Source organism: Numida meleagris, chromosome 7 (genome assembly GCF_002078875.1).
Source record: "Numida meleagris isolate 19003 breed g44 Domestic line chromosome 7, NumMel1.0, whole genome shotgun sequence".
NCBI classification, from domain to species: Eukaryota; Metazoa; Chordata; class Aves; order Galliformes; family Numididae; genus Numida; species Numida meleagris.
The window spans coordinates 7,805,996-7,827,410 of record NC_034415.1 but is presented as its reverse complement, the minus strand read 5'-3'; the positions used below and the strand labels follow the sequence as shown (position 1 = coordinate 7,827,410).

The following is a 21,415-nucleotide window of genomic DNA, read 5'->3' as shown; positions in this document are numbered from 1 at the left end:
AATGCTAGAGAATTCTGCATTGGTGGGCTCCGAGCATTGTGTTACCAAAATACAAGAAGGGAAAGAAAAGGCCAAGACTGTGTGTGTGTGTGTGTGTTTTATCTCTGTGAGGTATTTGGTTAAGATAAAGAGAGTGAGCATCTGCACAATTCTTCTGTTTTGGACACATGAGGTCTTGGTGTTTTGTTTGAACGTGACTCACTGAGAAAATGCAGACAGTTCGGAGGGAGAATGGAGAAAGTTGTCAGAAATGAGCAGAAGCATTGAGAACGTGTCTTTTGAGAGAAGAGGTGGACAGACAGATTCTTTTTTAACGTGAGATATGCTAAAATTGTTTTCCATGTCTACTCTGTTGAGGAGAAAAAACAATTGGTATCGGTTGGAGAAAGAAAGCATTGGGTAGAACTGGGAGAGTTAGTCCAAGAGTTACAGTAGGAAGCCCTTGGAATGAACTTAGGGAGGTAACTGGGGGTCTGTCTGTTGGACAAGTGTCTGCAGGGGGCTCTTTGCTCTAGGCCTGTGTTTTCTGTGGTCAAGTTCAAAAAGGAACAGCTTGGATAACCTCCGAGAGCTCTCTTGTAAGGCTTGTGTTGAACGCTCTATGATCTTCTTGGTAGACAGTCAAAACCTCTTCTGGTTTTACAGTGCTCATGACACAGGGTGGTCCCACCAAAAGGAGCTTTTCGAGCTGTTCAGACTTAATCCACAGAAGTGCCTCTGCTATGTGGAAGGCAGACCACACCAGGAAGCGTTTTCCAAATTATTAGTTACCAAGAATAAAGAGCCCAACTTTAGTTTTCGCAGAGTGATGAAAGCTCTTTCGTATGAGTGCTCCTACAGCATGGAGTCCATTTTCTAATGGCAGAAAAAAGTTACAGTTGAGCCTGGTCAGGAAAGTATTTCAACTTAATACATGACATAAGTGCTGGGCCACTTAATATATAACTCTCTGTACCCTGTTCAAAATAGGCTCCTTGTATAATGAATAATTGATGTAATGAGTGTTTCTCAATGGAGCAGGCACAGAATTACGTATATCTGCTAGGCTGCCAATCTTTTTGATTAGTCATTCTTTTTTGGTTTGTTCTTGAATATCTCTGCAGATTTTTGAAAGGGATCACATGTGTTTGCCTGTAGGTATACTGACTAAAGCAGCCTGTGTCCAAAATCTTCATCTGTAGGTCCTTCCCCAGCCCCAGTGGTATCTGTACAGGCTTCAGTATTTATCTCATTCAAATGGCAAGTGTCTAAAACGAAACAAGGGAAGAATCATAGAATCGTAGAATTCAAGAAAAGTGTTACTAGGCCAGAAGAAAGATCCAGGTAACTACGGGCTGACCAGTTAAGCCTCAGTGGGATGGCTAAGGAGGAAGTCCTCCCAAAAGTTGCTTCTAAATGCACAGCAAGGTGATTAGGAGCGGCCAGCATAAAGCATGAAGGGCAAATTGTCATTGCCTGCATCAGGGTGATCAGTGCTGAGGACAAGGTGTGGGCATTGGATGCTACGTGCCTTGATTTTAGTAGGGACTCCAGCACTGTGTTGCACAGTGTCTTTATCATTGAATTGATGAGACAGGAACTAGATAAGTGAAAAAGAAATGTGGTTGAAAGTTGGCTCAACTGCCAGGCTGAAAGAATTGATCAGTGGTGCAAAGCCCAGCTGGCAGCCAGCGAGTCGTATATTTCTGGAATTGCTACTGGGATTAGTGCTGTTAAATGACTTTATTAGTGACCTGCACAACGGGCCTGAGCATGCTCTCAGCAGGTTTGGGGATGTCCTGGTCAGAGGGACCAGGACAGGCAGAAGGAGAGTGCTGGCAGGAACCTTGTGATGTTCAGCAAAGGCAAGTGGAAAGTCCTGTATCCATGGTGGAAGAAACCAGCATGACACATACAGGCTTGGGTTGGCTGCCTGGGAAGCAGCCTTGTGAAGAGCACCTGGAGGAAAAAAAAAAAAAAAAAAGCTGAAAACAGTGTACCCTCACTGCAGATGAGGCGGTGTGTACCACGCAGCAGGGCCAGGGAGTGCTCCAGCCCCTCTGTTCAGCACTTGTGAGACTGCACTTGTAGCATTTGTGTCCAGTTTGGGCTGCCCCGTACCACACAGATGTTGACTCACTGCAGCAAGTCTGGGGGATGTCACCAGGCTGACCAGGAGGCTGCAGTGCCTACTGTATTGTGATAATTTAAGGGAACTGTGTTTATTCAGGATGGGAAGTAACACTTGTCCAGAGGAGAGCCTTACTGTTGTCTGCAAGGACTGTACCAGGAGTTAAAGATTCCCATTCTCTTCTTAGAGGTCCACAGTGACATGCTGAGAGGCAGCAGACATCAGACGTGGGAAATTCCAACTAGATAATGGGACTTCTTTAAGCCACGATCATTGCTCAAGCAGTGGAACAGGTTGTTTAGAGAGATTCTGGAATCTTCCTTCTTGATGATCTTCAAGACTGCACTCGCTCTCAGGCCTCTGAGTGAGCTGGTCTCACTAGAGCTGCTTGGAGCAGAAGGTCAGACCAGATGATCTCCAGAGGTCTCTTCCAGCCCATGGTATTCTCTAATTCTGTGCTGAAGCCATACAGAGCGATGCTGGCTGTGGAAGTGCAATCCTTCAGGCTTGCATGAAAGAGGAACTTGGCATTTAGGCAACTGTTTCATGAGGTGTCCATCCACAAAGTAAGAATGCATAAGGCGTTAAAAAAGAGACTCGTTATTATCTGTAAGTATCCTCAGAGGAGATTTGTGTGTTATACACGTTCACAACCCAGCCACTCGGTTTTGCTTCCTTGCTGATTCTTGTCCTCCTGTTCTGATGAGACGTGCATTCAGTTTTGCAGAGGGCAGGATATGTAAATAAGAGAAAAATACATGATACATCTAGAGGAAGGGTTCTGTTGCATTCCCTGCAGAATCAGACAGGATAAAGCTGGCTCATGCTGCTGGCTTATAGATGCTATACAACGTGGGGGGAGAAAAGCATGCTTCAGGGAAGAATTTGTACAGTTAAATATTCCTCCCAAGGTCCGTTTTCTTTTCTTTTTTCCTTAATTTATGCCTAAGTGGTTGCGCAGATCAGAGTATGTGAAAAGTCTTCAGAATGGAAACAAAGCAGAGATTTTTAAAGCTGTTTATTCTCCACCCTTTGCCCTGTTCTATTTTGAAATTTGACGTTAGCGTCTTTTGAAAGGGAGCATATGGCATTTCTAATTAAGGCCTGTGATTTTCTGACATATAACTGAATAATACATTCCAACTACTGTGAAGCCTTCCAGATGAAAGAGTTTTCAGGGCTGAAGCACTGTAGCATTGTGATCCATCTTCTTGGAATACTTCTGCTTTGTAACGCTGATCTCCTTAGGAACTTCGAAGAATTTTGCATAGCACACTGGCCTGGTGAGGAAGGGAGGGTTTTGTTTCTGCATTGGCTGATGCTGCTATTCCTTGGCAAGCTCGTGTTTGGATCAGATAACAACCCAAAAGTATTAAGCGTAGCTTCTTTTTTCAATGCTTTAGTCTGATTAGAACTTGAGAATTTAGTTAAAATGATACTTTTTTTATTTATTTTTAGATCCCTATGTTTTCATCTCTAACTGTAGTGGATGTATGCAAAGGTTTGTGAATCCTTAGGAGTTTTCTGTTGATTAATAATGCTGTTTTTCTTCTTTTTTTTTTTGTATCATCTAATGTGAAATACAAACAGCCTTACTGGTTCCAAAGCATACAACCAGCCTATGTGTAAATACCTTGCCTTGCAATTAAATAAAAAGAGAGCATTTCTCCTTCACTTGCTTATTCTCTCAGCGCAGCATTTCTGCCATTATTTGTCCTTGAAATACAGTGTATGTTCTTTTGTCCCCAGGTTTTGCTATCAAATTCAAAACCTGATGGTGTTTCCATTACTGACTTGTATTTGGCAGTTGCTAAGACTAAACAACAGAAGTGTGCAACTGAAGTCTGGATGACAAGGGTGAAGGTGTAGCTTCTTGAGATAGCTGAAGACAGGCACTCTGACACCCGAGCTGTCCATAGCCTGAGGCCTCTGAGGGTAATAGGGCCACTTCAGTGCCTCTTCTTGGCACTGAAAAAGCTGCATAGGCTTCCAAGACACTTCAATACTGGGTTGTTACTGCCTGTTTGAGCCTACTATCATGTGGTAGCTCATGCTACCTCCTCGAGTTCTGTGCGTTAGTCATATATAATGACACGTATTCCTCCACAAGTCATTCGTTCTGATACTGATATTGCTGCTTTTCCACTTGAAGCATTCTGTTCTTTACCGTGTGACCTTTAATGTCGCAGTGTCATTTCTTGCCGCACTTCTGTGAGCTTATTTCATTAAAAAAATAATTTCATTGCTCTGAGTAGGCTTTTGGAGAGCGCTGTGCCACATGAGAGGAGAATGCCACGTAAAGGATGGAGTGCAATGAAGTAGTGTTATTGTCTGTGTTTTGCAAGAGAGTTCGTTTTATGTGGAAATTTAGAGTGGATGTGACTCTTAGATAATTTGACATTGTGAAGTATCTCTGAATGAAGAGTTGACTGCCTTGAATCTCTTCTGTAATGCTTTTCTGCATCTCAGCCCTTCCTCTCATAACAGCTCTGTCAATTCTTCTGTAGCCTATTCTTTTAAACTTTATGGTAACTTTACTAAGACGTTTATTTTGTCAAATCCACCAACCATTCTTTGCAGTTCCACTAATGCTACCTATGTCTCTCTGTCATTTCAAAGCTGATCAGTGAGAAGAATTTGTCTGGTACATTTATGTACGCATCCTTAATGTCCGTTCTTTTTTGGTAAATCCGTGCATGCTTTTGTTTTCTTGTTTGTGTCTTTGTTTTTGTTTTGCAGAGAGTGATAATGAACTCTCCAGTGGCACTGGTGATGTGTCAAAGGATTGTCCTGAGAAGATTTTGTATTCCTGGGGAGAATTACTAGGGAGATGGTAATGCTTTTTTTTTTTAATATAAACATAGATTTTTAAGCATTAATTTTCCTTTGTTTTTGAGACTTGTATGCTCTTGTGCAGAAAGCTTGAAACTCTTTGTTTTACAGGAGAGCCGGCTGTGCCTGATGCACGTTTTACTGAATTGTTTAGAAAGGTTCTTCCTTTTCTTCTTTTGCGTGCTACGTGTTAGCACAAGAAGTTCTGGGAAGGCTGTGACCCTCACTTTAAGCTGCTTCTGGTGAAGAGTAAGATGATTTGTAAGCCTAGAGCAGCGTTATTTCTGTGGTTTAATTAAGCGCTCCAGCAGCAGCGTATGTTTTGCCAAGAGACGAGAAGCCTGTAAATTTGCTGCTTCTGCAGGACCTGATGCTGTTAGCAAATGCCAGAACCACTTACTTGGTTTTGTCTCTAAGTAATAGCTCACACTGCCTGGGTCAAATATAATCAGAGGTTCTTAACCCAGAATTGGCGCAGTTGGTTCTTTCCGACTCCAAAAAGAGCTGAAAAATGTTTCAAGGCTTTATTAAGTTGCTTTCCGTCTTTACTTGATCACCTTGTTGCTTTGGAGAAGAAACAACCCTTTGTTGCAGATCTTACCTGTAATGGACATCTCATGGGAGGATTACTTCAAACGAGACACCACCAGGTTCTCGGCAGCACCCCTCCTTCCTGCCTTGTTTTTAATTATTTCTCACCACACCTTGAGTGATGCAGAAAATGAGGAAATGTGTGGAAGTCGATTGATCCCTATATGCAAATGTCTTCCTCCTCTGGAATGCCTAGAAACATCTGCTCTGGAGCTATTTAGGACTGTCCAAGGCTTGTTCTAGAGGTCATCCCAAGAAAGAATTTATAAATGCTTTGAAATCTCCCATCTGGCCCCACAAAACCAATGAGCCACTTAAGTCAGAGGAACATCTGGTCGTCAGACGTCGCAGGTGAAGTGGGTTAAATACGGGATGAGAAGCGAGATGCCCCAGTCAGCTTGAAGCCTAGCAGTAGCAAACATTTTCTTCAGCAGCATCTCATACAATATTCCCTTTTGAGATGAATTCAGATGCATAAAATACTTGGATTCGTGAACGGTGTTACGTTACATTTTAAGAACAAAACCTGGAAAGAGTAACACGAAAACATGCTAACAATTTGAAAACTAAAGGTGGATGAAAATAAAATCCACAAATGTTTTAAACCAGCGCACCATATGCTGAAGGAATAGCTGCACGCCTGTAAAAACCACGAAGAAATAAATATTAACGTTTCCACTTGGGGATCTGGTGTGCCCATTTGCCTTTTAGATGAACGATTCCTTGCATTTTAAATACCTCCTGTCAGTTAATTGAAATGTCACTGTAACCTCACGGAGTGACTCAGCAGAAGCATTGCCTGGGCCTCCCCATTGGATGGGGGGAGGGGGGAGGGTACATTTTTGTTCAGTATTGTGCAAATCTCTCAGAAGGGGATTGCTGATGGTCCCTTTCCCAGGGTGATACTCAGCAACCAAGAGAGTGCTTACACAAGTTAGGCTGTACCGCATGCACTAGTGTTGCTGAAATCTTACTGCTGCTATAGAGCTAAGTACATGCCAGCTGCAGTGAAATAATGTACTGTGGCATGCCTAGTTCTTGACTGTGAGGATGTTGACTCAAGTGAGGTATTGTAACATGGAAGGAGCATCTCCTTTAGTGGCTGCTGGAAGTGGTTTGTATCGTTCCTTAGCGTGGCTGAGCACCCCTGTCATGTTTATATGGGGATGTTCCTTTTTAGCTGTTGATTTTATTATACCTACTTGCTGAGTCATTAGCGAGGGCTTTGTTTCATATGTAATGTGGATGACCGAATCCACTTAATAGCCACGTTAATCTGATGTGAAGCGTACAGCGAACGGTTCATATTAGCAAAACCTGCATTTTAAGTTTCTACTGTACTTTATTTATACCTGAATGTACGGTTTGTCAATTTGTAGCTATTTAGAATGTGTAGTTCTTTTAGGAGTTCTGTGAATACTGTCCTTGCTTCGAAGCTTTTTCCCATCGTGGCATTACTAATGTGTCCTGCTGCAAAATATACCCCAAAAGAGAGCAGGGGCTAGCAAGCCCTTCATTTTGGCTGATTGAATAATGAAGTTTGAAGTGACTTCTGTTGCACTGCATGCTTAAAATTAAAGCTAATCACTGTTTTTAAAAGAACAAAGCATTATGCTTAATAAGCCATGCCTCCCGGCCCCTCCCCTGTGTCACAGCAATGTGAGACAACGGGGGTGTGATGGATCCCATCCTCTGAGTATGGGACAAAGAGCATTGTTGAGAGCAGCCTTTAAATCGAAGCAGCGGTGGAAAACTGTTCACCTCTTAATGAGCTGCTTCAGAGAAGGAGTACTCCAAACATTTATATAAAATTGAGGGTCGAATTGTGGGTTATTTAATTTAATAGCAGCTTGCTAGCATTTGGCTAAACTGCCGCTCTCGGTATTCTCCTGCCAGTAGAACTGAAAAACATTAACAATGGCCAAAACAATAACAAAGCAAATTCCTGCGAGCGTTTTGTACCTTGCGAAGAACAGCGTCAATTCACACAGCCTTCGTGCTGCACTGTTAGGAAAGCTGTCATAATAAATCAAGCCGAGGTTTAATCCCCAACAGTAAACACCATTATCTCAGAAAGGATTGTGAAATATCTGTGTCTGAACGCCGTGCCGCGTTGTGCGCGCAGTCATTTCACCCCGAAGGCATGGGCTTAGCTCTGACACATACCCTGCCTTCAGTGTTCAACCTGTGTGCTTACAGCTTCCCCACGTTTGTGTGTGCCCACTCCTGGAAGGTGATGCTGGGAGAGGAGGGAAGAGCCATCCCGCTGCTGCAGCATTGCATGCTGGCCGTGCAGCCTCATGGGCAGCTGTGCTTGGGGTGCTGGCCTTTTAGCAAGCTGTGTGCCAGGGCTGCCGCGCCGTGCAGCTTGCTACGTGCTCTTGGCACCAGGGGTAAGAGCAGGACCGTAAATCTTTGTCGTAGTACTAGGAAACAATCAGAAGGTGACTCTAAAATGTCATTCCCTGCGCAGGGAACTTACACAAAACACGTTGCACATGCGGCATAGTTTTCTCTTTCAATTCAGATTCTTCGTTATTGACCAGTATAGTTCAGTTTCTGCAATTTATTATTTTAGTTGTCATTTACCATTTCTAATCTTCCCTGGAATAACTTTGGGAATCGCTCTGTTTTGCGGTTGGTCCTTACTGTAAATCCTTGCTTCCCATCTGGCGAACGCTAGTTAGTATGACTCGTGGAAGACATGCTTATAGCTGATGACTCCTAGTTTTCAGAGCAGTGTTGGAAAACTTAGTGCCTTTTTGTCTTGCTCTCTACTGCTGTAGTGTAACAGGTGGACGGTTGTCTGTTCCTTAGGCACAGTAACCTCGTCGTGAGACCCAACGGGTTGTCCACGCTGGTGAAGAGAGGAGTTCCCGAGGCACTGCGGGCAGAGGTTTGGCAGCTGCTGGCAGGATGCCACGACAACGAGGCAATGCTGGATAAATACAGAATTCTCATCACAATGGTAAGTGATTTTTTTTTTCTTCTTCTTCTTTTTTTGAGGAGTTAGAATGAATTACACAGAGCGGCAGTTTTATTCGCTGGCAAAGTAGCGGAAGAGTGGAGCAGTTTGGCTCGTTTGAAGCAACTGAAATTGTGATGGTGACTTTACCTCCTGCCATGGGTACCTGCTGAATGACATTAACAATAGAAACTGCTGACCTATATCTACGGTAATACTTGACATTTAGTTTTCTGCTCACTTGCTGTGATGATAATAAGCGCATCAGCTTCTTGTCCAGGTGTTTGCTTTTTAAATCCATGGCTTTGTTTTCCAGCAGTTTCTGTTTATATCTTCATTTCCTGCTTTTTCGTCAGAAATAAGAATACAAAACTTGAGTGGGTTTTATTTTGTTGTTTAAAAAAGAAACTCAGAAATATTTTCCCTAGGTGGATCCCAGTCTCCTCACGGTACGGATGGTTTGAGAGGAGGATTGTGTCAGGAATCTCTTCCTATTCCACATGCTAATGCTGCCATTGCAGTCAGTGAACTGACTGCAGTGAAGTTGTCTGTGGTGTTGTCGTCCCAGACTGCTTATAGCTGTAATCTAAAGATTGAGAAGCACTGGGTTATGCTGGCAGAAACTTTGTGCAGTGTGAGAACATTCGCTTCTTACGGTTCTACAAATCACTGCAGGGTGCTCATGCGCTCGGAGGAAAAAAAAAAAAAGTGGTATCAAAAATGGTCATCGCAATGGCACAAACAGGTGAATCTACTTTTTTATCTTGATCAAAGAAAATGTTGGATTGATTATATGGAGAATGGATCATCTGTCCATACCAAAAGTTCTGGGGTGGAGGTTGTTGGTAAATGCTTCCTTTCACGATGTTGTGACATCTTCCTGATGCTTGTCCCATTTGTCTGACCTACCAGCTTGGTCAGTGAAGTTTGAAAAGTCCCAGAGTGAGATCTGCTGTCATGACTTCTTTGTCCTTTACCAATTAATAAAGTTATTTTGATAGTGTATTTTTTTTCTTTTGGAAGTGGTGGTTGGGTTTTATTTTCCTTAGGAACCATTCGCAAGACATCTGTCAGCTGCATGCTGCATCGAAGCCACCTCCATTATTTTTCTGCTTGCTTTCCAAAAGTGGCCAAGACGTTTGTTTCACTGTGGAGGAGGGAGTGGAGAACGTCTAAAATAAAAACCTGATCTTGAAGCTAGGGTCTCATGCCTTAAAAATACCTCGCCACGTTTGGCCTTTTTGTGGTAGCAGCATTTTGGTGGCGTGTATTGTGGATGATGATGGATGCTGCATACGCTGGTATGGATTATAAAATTATTTTCTGAAGCATTTGTGCAAACTCAGTTTTCTTCTGAAAAATCTATTCTGAAATCATAAACTTTCTTCTGTGGCCCAGCTGCGTAGAGCTACTGGTGATAGCATCACCCAGCATACATTGGATGAAAGGGTTCATGAAAAGAAATGAGCAGGAGAGCTACTGTGCCAAACTAAAGATAATGTCCATTGTTAGTTGGATGCAACAGAAAAACTTGTCAGACCTTTTTTTTAGGAACTTTCTATAATATATCTGAAGAAAAACAGTTTCAGTTTGGTGTGATTGTAAAGTGAAGTAAGGTACTAAGGTATGGTCATAAATATGTTCCTCTCTGAGTCCTGCCGATAGCTTTCTGCTAGCAGTATCTTGTGTATCAGTAATGAGGTGTGTGTTTAAACAGATCTGTCTCACTTTGATTTTTTTTTCCATTTGTGCATACATCTGGACAGTTTCATTGTCTCCTTGACTACTTCAGTATTTTCTGTGAGCACGTGCGTCCTTGAGCATCTTTCTGTTAGACATTGCTATGTGGTAAGAGACGGCAGCGTTCTGCACTTGGCTGTCCTGAGAGCCAGCTGTGCTGGAGGTGGAATTTTCTCCAAAGCAAATTTCAGAGGCCTGACTTGAGGAACAAATCTTGAAAACTGTCATTTCACTATCATGGGTTCTGTGTTGAACCCGATAGCTGGAGTTACCAGTACTGCACATATGATACCTGATCTACGGCTGCATCTCCTGGGCATCAGAGAGAAATATGTTAAATGCTGGAGCTATGAAACTTCTGGGTAAGTCTTGGGAAACTGCTTGCTCGGGAAGAATAGTGTTAGCAGGCCAAAAATGTGTCCCTAGTGAATGACAGCACAATCTCAGGATTAAAATTTACTTAAGAAGTTGTGATACGGACACGATCTTTCTGATAGGGGAGTGTTTTGTTCAGTATTTTCTGTAGGAGGGCGAACTATTTTGGTTTTATTTTAGTGTTTCAGTTCAACACAGAAAAATGTCTGACCTAGTTGGAGAAATCAGTGCCGTACTTATTGTCTCAAAAAGGCAAGTCCTGTCCTCCTCTGTACTGGAGGTCAGCAGGCTGTTGAGAACCATCTAATGAACTGTATGTCCTTTCTGATCCCAGAGCCTTCGCATGGTGACGTGTTTCCCATCTCTGGCTGGGGCTGGACTTCTGGGAGGGCAGGGAAGGAGAAACACTTCTGCCCTGAGAAATCCCCCTCAAGATGCTCAGCCGGACTTCTTCCACAATGAGATATTTTTGGAACTCCAGTAAATTAACCAGTGACAAGCCACAGTTTACCCCATTTGCAACTGGTGTGACTGGAATTGGTCTTCAGCAGTCATGATGCTCAGTCTCTGTCAGAACTGGTGTGTAAATGGTTAGCAATCTGCTGTCACTTGATGGCAGCAATAAGGCAGCTTATTCTAGCACACTTGTTCCACTTCAAATGGAACAGGTATTTTATTTTCATTGCTTACATTTTGCCTTTGTATTTTAGGTGATTTCACTCTTATCCATGTTTTCGCTTTGGGATTTGTAGGGCAAGGCTTCTATCAGTGCTGTGGATGGGGGGGTTCCTGTTCTGTCGCAGTGTAACTGGTTACTCTTGAAACTACCTGCTTTCAGATCCTTCTTTGTAAGTGTAGGAAGCCATGTGTGTCAGGGCTGTATGTCGTGGCAAGAATAAAATGGAGATGGCCAAAAAAAAAAAGCCACCACTCACATTCTGTAGTTTGAAAACTTTTGGATGGATCCTCCTGAGCTAGGATTTACGATGAGTGAAAGGTATCATTCCTTGATAAGAGACCTTCCATTTACGATCTGATTTCCATTCAGAAATGAGAATGTGTATAACATTCACCTAACAGCACATACAGAATACTTTCAAGTGCTGCTCCCGCTCTTGATTAAGAGAACAAATTTTTTTTTAATTCTCACTTCTTCCCCCACTGTGATCAGCGAAAGTAGCCTGGTTTTGGGTATACTTCCAAAATCTCGTTTCGTGCTCCTCCACAGCGATGGAAGTTGACATATGAATGTGAATGCCCGTTTTTGAAACGGCTGGTGACCTTGAGTCAGAGGGCTTAAGGAAGGGCTGAATGGCTGTCCTTCCATGTGGCTTACAGGAGGAGCAGAAATAAGATTATTTATTTATTGCCATGATTTCCTTTGGCAATGTGAGCATGTGCCCAGAACAGTTAGAGATAATGCCTAACTAAAAGGTCAGGCTTGAGGAGAGCTGGCCGAAAAGCAGCTTTGTGTGCTGACTGCATGATGTTGATGTGGGTCTGGGACAATAACATATCAAGTCATTCTACAGAAGAGTGAAAACCCTGAGATTTTTTTTTTTTTCCCCAGATTTGGAAGTCATAATGAGAGGTGTTGATTTGGGGTTTAAATATTGCCAAATGATGAAAATAATTTATTCTAATAATAAAATAATTTGAATTTAGCACTAATCACACAGGGGTGAGATTCTCTTGCAGTAGAGACCATTTGTGAAAGTTTATTCCTTTGCTACAGAAGATGGAGCAAATGTGGTATTTTAAGAGCTAATAGATGTAGTTCATTGTTTCTGTTTTGACCGACGTTGTATTTTCTGATTCCTACAGGACAAACCAACACAGAAGCACCCATCTGCTTTAGCACAGCCTTCCATGCTCTGAATTAGCTGTAATAAGCTGTTTTACTTAGTTCCTGTCTTCAAAGTGATCTCAAAGGAAAGATCAACTTTCATGTAATCTTGATGCATTAATCTGTTAACGCTTTGACATGACTGAAAGTGTTAAAACTAAAAAGGTACTTGGTGCTTTGCTTCGTATGTAATATCTGCTTGGCTTTTTTTAATGCGAGTTTGTTAGCATAGGTAGAAAGTGGGATGTGGAGGAGACTACAAATGAGCCACTGTGTCTACCCTAACGTGATAAAATGCAATTGACTTTGAAACTGGTGCGTTGATGCCATGTTTTTTTCCTTTGTGTGAAAGAATCGCATTGGAACTGTTTAGTTGTGGATTGAGAGAACTGTGTATATAGAAAAGGACTATTTTAGTTTGAGTAGAAAATGAGCCAAGCTTGTTATTTGCAGCTATACCAAAGGATATGAAGATAGCACCAGGAAGAGGAATATCTTTTGTCTCAATGGCATTGTGCAGGGTTCCACTGCTCAGTGCTCTGAGACTAATTAATCAGTAAGGGAAGCTAATTAAAAAGATGACTGTTCACCAGCTGCCACAGCAGATTGGTTAATGGACTGAAACATTAGAGTATTTTCGTGGCAAATATTTGCCTTCAGAATTCTGCATCTGTTTGTCCTCGGTGAAAGTGGGAGAGCTTATTTACGCTTCTTTGTAGAGTGGAACGTCATCTGGGTTTTCTGCTTGGTTCAGTGGGGACTGTCCCATGTCATCTGTGCTGGTTGCTTACCAGCAACAGGGAGCATCAAAAACAGCATATAAAGTGTGTGTGTTTTTCTTCTTTTTTTTTTTTTTGGCAGCAGCTTTTTGAAAATGTATGTGTAGTGAAGCATGCTCATTCTTCCCAAAATGACTGGCATCTTTTCTTCTGAGATGTGTTCTTATGGCAAATACCTTAGTGAAAGTCATAAACATCCCTCCTGTTGAGGAAAGAAAAAAGAATCTTGAAATCTGTGACTGTCTTTTATCACTGGGAAATTTCAATGATAATACTTTGGAAAATGCCAATCTGTGATATTGTAGTTCTAACTTTTTATTTGCATCTTCGTATCTTTTTCTGCTAACTTGGAAAAATCTCACTTCTCTTTTAGAGAGATTAGAGATCAAGAATGGTACAGCTATATGCTTATTGATGATAAAAAAAAAAAAACAAAACACCAACCACTATGATGATCAATTATCAATTATTTTGAAAATCACTCTTTCAGTTGGCTAAAAAGAGATACATAATACTTCACAGAATCACAGAATTGTAGGGGTTGGAAGGGACCTCTGGATGTCATAGAGTCCACCCTGCTGCTAGAGCAGGTTCCTTACAGTAGGTTGCTCAGGAAGGTGTCTGGTGAGGTTCTGAATATCTCCAGGGAGACTCCGCCACCTCTCAGAGCTGCGTGGTCCAGTGCTCTGTCACCTCACACTAAAGAAGTTTTTCCTCATGTTTGTATGGATCTTCCTGTGTTCCGGTTTCTGCTGATTGCCCTTCTACTCTTGCTGGGCACCACTGAAAGTGCCTGGCCCCATCTGCTTGACTCCTGCCTTTAGGTAATGATTGGCATTGACGAGTTCCCCTCTCAGTCTTCTCTTCTCCAGGCTGAGCAGCCCCAGGTCTCTCAGTCTTTCCTGATAAGGAAGATTATCTAGGCCTAATCACTTTTGTAGCCCTCCGCTGGACTCTCTGTAGAAGTTCCCTGTCTTTCTTGAGCTGAGGAGCCCAAAACTAGACATAGTATTCCAGATGTGGCCTCACCAGGGCAGAATAGAGGGGGAGGATCACCTCTCTTGGCTTGCTGGCCACACTCTTGTTAATGCGCTGCACGTTCCTATTGGCCTTCTTGACCACAAGGGCACACTGCTGGTTCATGGCCAGCCTGTTGTCCCCCAGGTCCTTCTCTGCAGAGCTCCTCTCTGGCAGGGCATGCCCCAACTTGTACTGATGTGCGTGGTTACACCTCTGCGGGTGTAGGACTCTACACTTGCCCTTGCTGAACCTTGCATGCTTCCTGTCTACCCAAGTCTCCAGCCTATCCAGGTCTCACTGAATGACAACACAACCTTCTGGTATGTCAACCATGTCTCTCAGGTTTGTATTGTCAACAAACTTGCCAAGGTGCACTCTACCTCTTCATCCAGGTCATTGATGGAGATGTAGAATATGACCAGACCCAGTACTGACCCTTGAGGAGCACTGCTATAGCTACAGGCCTCCAACCAGACTCTGTGCTGCCGATCACAGCTCTCTGAGCTCTGTCAGTCAGCCAGTTCTCAGTCCACCTCTCTGTCCACTCATCTGTCTTGCTTAACTTATTGATGAGGATGTTATGGGAGACAGTATCAAAAGCCTTGCTGAAATCAGTGTAGACAGTGTCCACTGCTCTCCCCTCATTGACCCAGCCAGTCGTGACATCACAGAAGGCTACCAGGTTGGACAAGCCTGATTTCCTCTTGGTAAGCCTGTGCTGACTTCTTCTGATAACCTTTCCTTCTTCCACTTGCCTGGTGATGACATCCAGAATAAGTTGTTCCATCAACTTGTTTTATTGCGTTTTGAACAAGATACCATAACTGTGCAAGAACAGATCATCAGGAGATGTATATGTAACATTTCCAGTTTCGTGTTTGTTTTATATTCAACTAACTCAATATCTGTAGGCAGATTCTTAAGTTTTATTGTCTCTGCATTCCCTGAAGGGGTGAGAATAGGATGGCTTTTACTGAACTGTTCTGTTAAACTTGGTTGATCATTTTGTGTCAGGTAGACTCATGATGTTTTTATCATTTAATGTGGTTTCTAGGGAAAGATCGATCAAACACTGCATGGATTGATGCGGTGCCTCATCTTTGGTGTAGGTTATTATTACTTCATTTGTGTTGTTTTGGTTACTGCTGGAGGTTAATTTTGCACTTGTTTGAACTGTTTTAGTGACGCCACGTGTCGTGGAATAACAAATTATATATGAACTGAAAATACTTTCCAGAAATTAATAAGAAAATATTGCCTCTGAGGAGAGGAAGTTGACGGAAGTTTTAATTCTTCAAAGAGCTTTATTTAAATTCAGACTTCAGATAAAAGATTTAGTTTATTATGAATGTGCCAAGGTACCTAGTCACATAGTAAATGTTAATACTTCTTTTAGAAATTCAGGAATAAAATGTCCCTGAGGTGAATTTAATTTGTCAAGTTTTGATTCATTTATTGCTCATCTGGTGAAAGTCTTTCAATTTTGTGTGCACAGAAGGGAAAACCTTGTACTCACTCTTTGTCTCTGAAGAAATTCTTATGTTTAATGACAGCTCTTCTCAAGAAAAAAAATAGCATCCATTAGTATTTTTTGTTATCTAAATTTTAACCTTTATACACGATATTTGAGGTATAAAATAATTCCAATATATTTTTTTTCAGGGCCTGCATAAAATTATAAAGCATACTACCACGTGAAGGATTTTCCTGCAGTTTCTCTTCTGTGCATGACCACTTCCCATAGCACTGATGACACTTGGGGCACTGTAAGACATATCAGCTCTGAAAATCACGAGCATTCACACATCTGTTCTGAAGGGCAGAGTGCAAATGAGATTTGCATTTGTGCTCTTGGAGGCCGCGTTCCGTTGGGATCCGTGTAAATGTATAATCCGTCATCTGCAAAAGCAGGGGAGCGTAGTTGCTCGTCGCTTAAAATAGAATGGTAATAACGGTATCGTGGCCTGAATAGGCTTAACTGATGGTTACTGGAAGAACTGATATTTAAATTGACGCTTTCATAGCCTGTGGATGTACACTGATATACGTGATGATACGGAGTGTTTTGTTAGGCCGAATGGAGCAGGGATATCTCAGTATCTCGCTGCTGCTTTGGTAAATGCTTCGCACCTCCGAGCGAGTTGTAAAGCTCTGTGATATCCCTCCAGCTATCCTAGTTTACCTATTAGCAAACCAGCATTCAAACGGAGCAGTTTTTGATCAGTTGTTTGTGCAGGCAGAATGATAGAATCATTTGAGTTGGAAGGGACTTCTAAAGGTCATCTGGTTCCAGCCCCTGCAATGAACAGAGAGATCTCCAGCTCCAGCAGGGTGCTCAGAGCCTGGGCCAGCCTGAGAGCTCTACAGCTCCTAACAACGTTTATTTTTCCACTGTTCTCATCACGCTGCCTTTCATCTGTAATTCTTTGCATGCTGACTTCTTCCTGACCATTCCCTGCCTACATGCAAAGGTCACGTAACTGGTGTTCAGGAGGCCACGTTGCTCGGGGGCTGGAGCTGTTTGAAGGTGAGCAGAAGAGACAAAGCATCGTTTTGTGTATGTTGCTGTAATGGAGCAGCTAGTTGGAGCAGAGTCCAGTGATGTTATCCGTACAGCATCTGCAGTCTGGAAATTGGAAGGCTGCACTGAAAGGCAGAGCGATTGTATTTTAATAAGGGTAACTAATTTCTGTTATTGCACGTCTAAATTAATAGTGACATTAGTCTCCAGAAGCAAATGGGGACAGGCTCAGAATGCCGCGTAAATAACAAGGCCATTTGTGCATCAGCTGGCTGCTGGGCTGGACTGTGCCATGTGAAAGGGACTGGCATATCCAAATGCGGTGACTCTATCTCAAAATGATTCTCTGTCTTGAAAATCTGAATTGCTAGCTGCAGTTTTGGCACGGAATGGCCTTTGAATTAAAGCTGAGAGGGAGAAACTTCGCTGTAGTTCTGCCGCGTGCTTTTGAAAGCTTAAACCATTAGCAGGTATTTTCTCTATGAGCTCCATCCGAGGTCCTAAACTTTCACAAGTAGAAGGTGGCACAGGAGTCAGGTTTCAAAACAGGCAGTATTTCCTGTGACTAACTGCTGAGAGCTGGTGCTTCAAAATCTTAGTGAGCGAGCAATGATAATAATAATAAGCAATGAGCGCATCACTTAAATTCAAACTAGCATCTAATACATGAGAGGATCCTGATACCTTTTTCAACCTTAATTTATTGTAATTTGGGATTTATTGTTATTCATATTCTTACAGGATGTCCTGTGAAGGAAATGAGCTAGTATTAGGTACGTTCCACAGTAATCACCTCAAAGGAGATGAGAGACCTATAGATCTTATTTACTGCCTGTAGCCCATAAACATTTTCTCTTTGTGATGAGTATGTTCATACCAATTAAGAGTAATTTCCCCATCAGTACCATATTTGCAGCTGCTGCAAAAAGCAGCTACCCAAACGGAGACCACTTGCAGCCTACTCACGCATCCGTTTTTTCTAATAATTTTTATGTGGGTTTCTGTGAATTTCTGTATTCAGGGCGGCCTCATCTAGTGCCCGATGTAGTGGCTGGCAACCCTGCCCATGGCGTGGGGGCTGGAACTGGTGATCTTTGAGGTCCCTTCCACCCCAGGCCACTCCGTGTACGTGGCAAAGGAACTGGCAGTACCTTCTGGAATGATGCCTCCTGTATCTCATGGGTTTGTAAAAGCAACGTCAGGAAACACTTCTGGGCCATGTTGTTGTACCTTCCAGTATTTCCTTTGCCTTTCTGTGAGAAATACTTCCTCTCAAGTACTTCCCCCTGGATGCAGAATGCAAGCGATGGACTAAGGTAGCCCTCAGTTAGGTGGGGTGTTGTTTGGACTGCTGCACGTTTTCTTTGGAACCGAAGACTTGCACTTCAGGCAACCATGCACTTGATTAATTACATGACATTATACAATGAGGAAACTAATTTCGTAGAAAGCTCACAACAGCGTGTCTTTTGTCTTCGCTAGCGGGTTGAGTCAGCAACAAGCCTTGAAAATATGCAGTCTGGCTCCTTGAGCCTGAGCATTACAGAGAATACTCAATTTTTGCTTTAGAGCTTTGAGGTTCCTATTTCTATGGTTTATCTTGACTGACGGAAATTTCTGTATGGTGACTACTGTGCGTGGAGTTTCCCATGCAGCAGCTCTTGCCTTTGTCATGGATACCTCAGTTTTTTTTTTCCTGTCTCCTTATTTACACCTCTAGAAATGCTTGTGGCTTCACGTGGTGCTTAAGGGGGATTGAGTTACTGTGCGCCTACCCCCCAGAGATTAATGCAGAGATGGGGCAAATACACTTAAATTTATGCGTGTTTCCCTTGCTGCACTTCTTTACGTCTTGCTTGATTTTCCAGTGTACAGTAAGGAACCAGATGGATTCTTCTCCCTTTAGCACAAACCTGAATCCTTGGCGGTGCAGGCTGTGAAGGTGGATAGCTCTGGTGGCTGGGACTGAGGCTCTCGGGGGGGTAAGAAAGGAGTGCTGCTCCTAGGAACCGTGCTATGCTGTGTTAAACGGCACCTGCGTGGGAATGGGAGGGAATGCTGCGTGCATGGTTCCAGTGCAGATATTTCCAGTGAAAGTTACTGTTTCAAGTCCCTGAAGTATCTGTTAGATAATCTGCTTGGCATTAATTAAGGCTTATCTGACTACGGGCCTCGGAAAGTTTTCGCAGCTCTGCTCGTTTTAAAAGTGGCAGCTTTGAACGTGTCAAGCGTTGGGAGGCAGAGAGCAAGTTCAGTGCGGCTGCGTGCTCCCTGGAAGTGCAGCTCAGAGCAGTGCAAGGATGATCAGCCTCGGATCAGACATGGAAGTGTAGCATGATCTTGTAATTGTCATCATCTGTGTCATCCCGTACATGGGAAGGGGCAGAACTCTGCTTGCTCAGCAGAGTGCGTTCCTCCCAGTGACCCAGAGAAGTCCCAGTGGCAAAATCTCTGTCCTCCTCGAGTCCCTGCCTTGTGCTGTGCGGAGCTCTCTGGAACTTGTGCTAATGGTGAGCTCCGGAGCAGAGTCAAAAAAAGAACACTGCTTGTCTCTGAAGCTCTTTCTGAAAATTGAGTCATAGACGTTACATTTTAAGCCAGCGGAATGTTTGGTTATTCTACTTTTGACTGCCTTTTAAAATGCTAGTTGCCATAACAACTTTATTTCTTTATTTTTAGCACATCAGTTGCCATAACAATAAAATATAGCTTTTTGAATGTAACTGGTTTTTTTAGCTTTATTTTACAAAGAACCTTGTGGGGGGGGGAAGGAAATGCAGCGAAGCTCTTCCCCTGCGAGCACTTTGATTAGAACACGAGCTGATTTTTTTTCTTTTTTAATCTAGTTCTGTTCGATTTCTACCGAGTTCTCTGACTACTGGGCATTTTCATAACTCGGGCAGAAAAAAGAATGCAGATCGCTGTATAAAGCCTTTCCTTATGTAGGAAATTGCTGCTGGGATTTCATTTTGTGCGTTGTATGTAGTGTACTCAAGCACCGTAACTGTTGGACTCACTTCCAGATATCTTTATTTCATTATATAGAGTGCCTATAAATATGGTGTAGACAACTGCTGCTGATGCAGTGATAGGGGAAACGTTTTCCTTTATGCTATTGAAAGCTGTCCTTCTTTCTGCTTGCTTGCTTCTTTTTCTTACTGTAAGATCGCTTTAAAGATAGTTCTGCGGCCAATAACTACGTTTGTTTTGTCATGTCATTCTTTATCTTATTTTTCATTAAAAGCACGAGAACAAATTACGCTCAGCTTGTTTGCAAGCATTAGAGACGTGCTGGGAAGAAGGGCATCGAGGAAACATGCTCTGTGCCTTCTCCTGCCAAACCAATTCCAGGGGCCGTGTGAAGATGCTGGCCACCATAGCATCCTGTGCAGGTGGAGGAGGCACCCCCCACTGCTTCCATTCACTTCATGGGTGTCATGCCAACGAGGTAGGGTCAGTGTGTATACCCCAGCTGTGGGGTGCTTCTATGTGACACCTTCAAAATACGTGAACCAAGAGTCTGGTATTCAGCTTCGAGGCTCAGCTTTGAGCAGAGGAGAGAGGTTTAATGGTGAATTTCGTGGAAAAAAGTTGGCCTTGAGCTTGATCTATAGGTTTGAACTCCCTGTTGCCTGGTAGTGTCTTTTCCAAACGCATTTGTAAAACGCATTCATAGGTTCTCTCAAAAATGTTGTGTTTTGCCTGGGGGTTAGCAATCCACAGCATGATTTGCCCGGTAAAGGAGTGTGATAGGATGTCTCAGTGCTAGTTATAAAGACAACGCCTGGATCTGGTTTATAGATGTAACATAGAATTAAAAACAAAGTGAATACGAAGTAGTCAGCATTAGAGAAATTGTATCCATTTTTTCAGGTTTCATGGAAGCAGAACTAATGTAGATGTTTTTGTTTTGCTATATAGATTTATCAGAGCAACTTCGACCTGACAGGATTCGTAATGTTTTTGTAAGACCTAAGATCGAGTTAGAAAGAACCCACTGCTTTGAGACAGAGACATTCAGTTGTGCCTTGTAAGAGGCAGCGTGATCAAGTGCACTTGCAGAATCTTGAAACAGAATGTATAAAACAGGAAGCTCATTGGACGTAATAATACAAAGCCACACAGAGAGTGCAAAAGTTGGAAATTCTATTCTTCAGTTTTCTGCTGTTCATTAACAAGATGTTTTACCTATTGTCAGTACTTATCAAAGTATGTGTTTAGTTCTGTTTTTTTTCTCAGATGGCAAATAATGTCATTTTCTTTATTAGGGAAAAGAAATACCAGAACTAATTTCTCAGCTCACGTAACATTTTACATGTGCCAATTTTTAGCTATAAATATAAACGTCCTCATCTCATCTAATTTAAGACAAAATTCAGTACTTATTCAAAACTGAATGTATTGAGGTATTACTAAGCTCAAAGCATAGTTACCAGATATGAAATATCTTAAGTTTTGCCTCTGCTAACTTGTAACTCTGGGGAAAGTCAGGAGTTCAGTGGCATTTCCAACGTTCTGTTATTGCTGCGTGCCACATCCGAGTCTACTTCAGTTGCTCTTGCTTGCTGATTTTTTCCCTGTAGACTCCTCTTGGTAAGGCACTGCTCCTGGACCTGTCTCATCTGTGTTAGCCATG

General features: G+C 42.6%; 1 protein-coding gene across 6 annotated transcripts in view; it reads left to right on the top strand.

Annotated features, from left to right (window-relative positions):
- The window catches only part of RABGAP1L (RAB GTPase activating protein 1 like), a 208,717-nt gene that overhangs the window by 42,695 nt on the left and 144,607 nt on the right, over positions 1 to 21,415 (top strand). For all 6 annotated transcript variants that reach the window (XM_021404053.1, XM_021404052.1, XM_021404048.1 and 3 more), the window contains exons 12-13: positions 4,850 to 4,943; positions 8,351 to 8,501. In XM_021404053.1, coding sequence (XP_021259728.1) covers positions 4,850 to 4,943; positions 8,351 to 8,501 — 245 coding nt within the window. The remainder of the gene's footprint in view (positions 1 to 4,849; positions 4,944 to 8,350; positions 8,502 to 21,415) is intronic.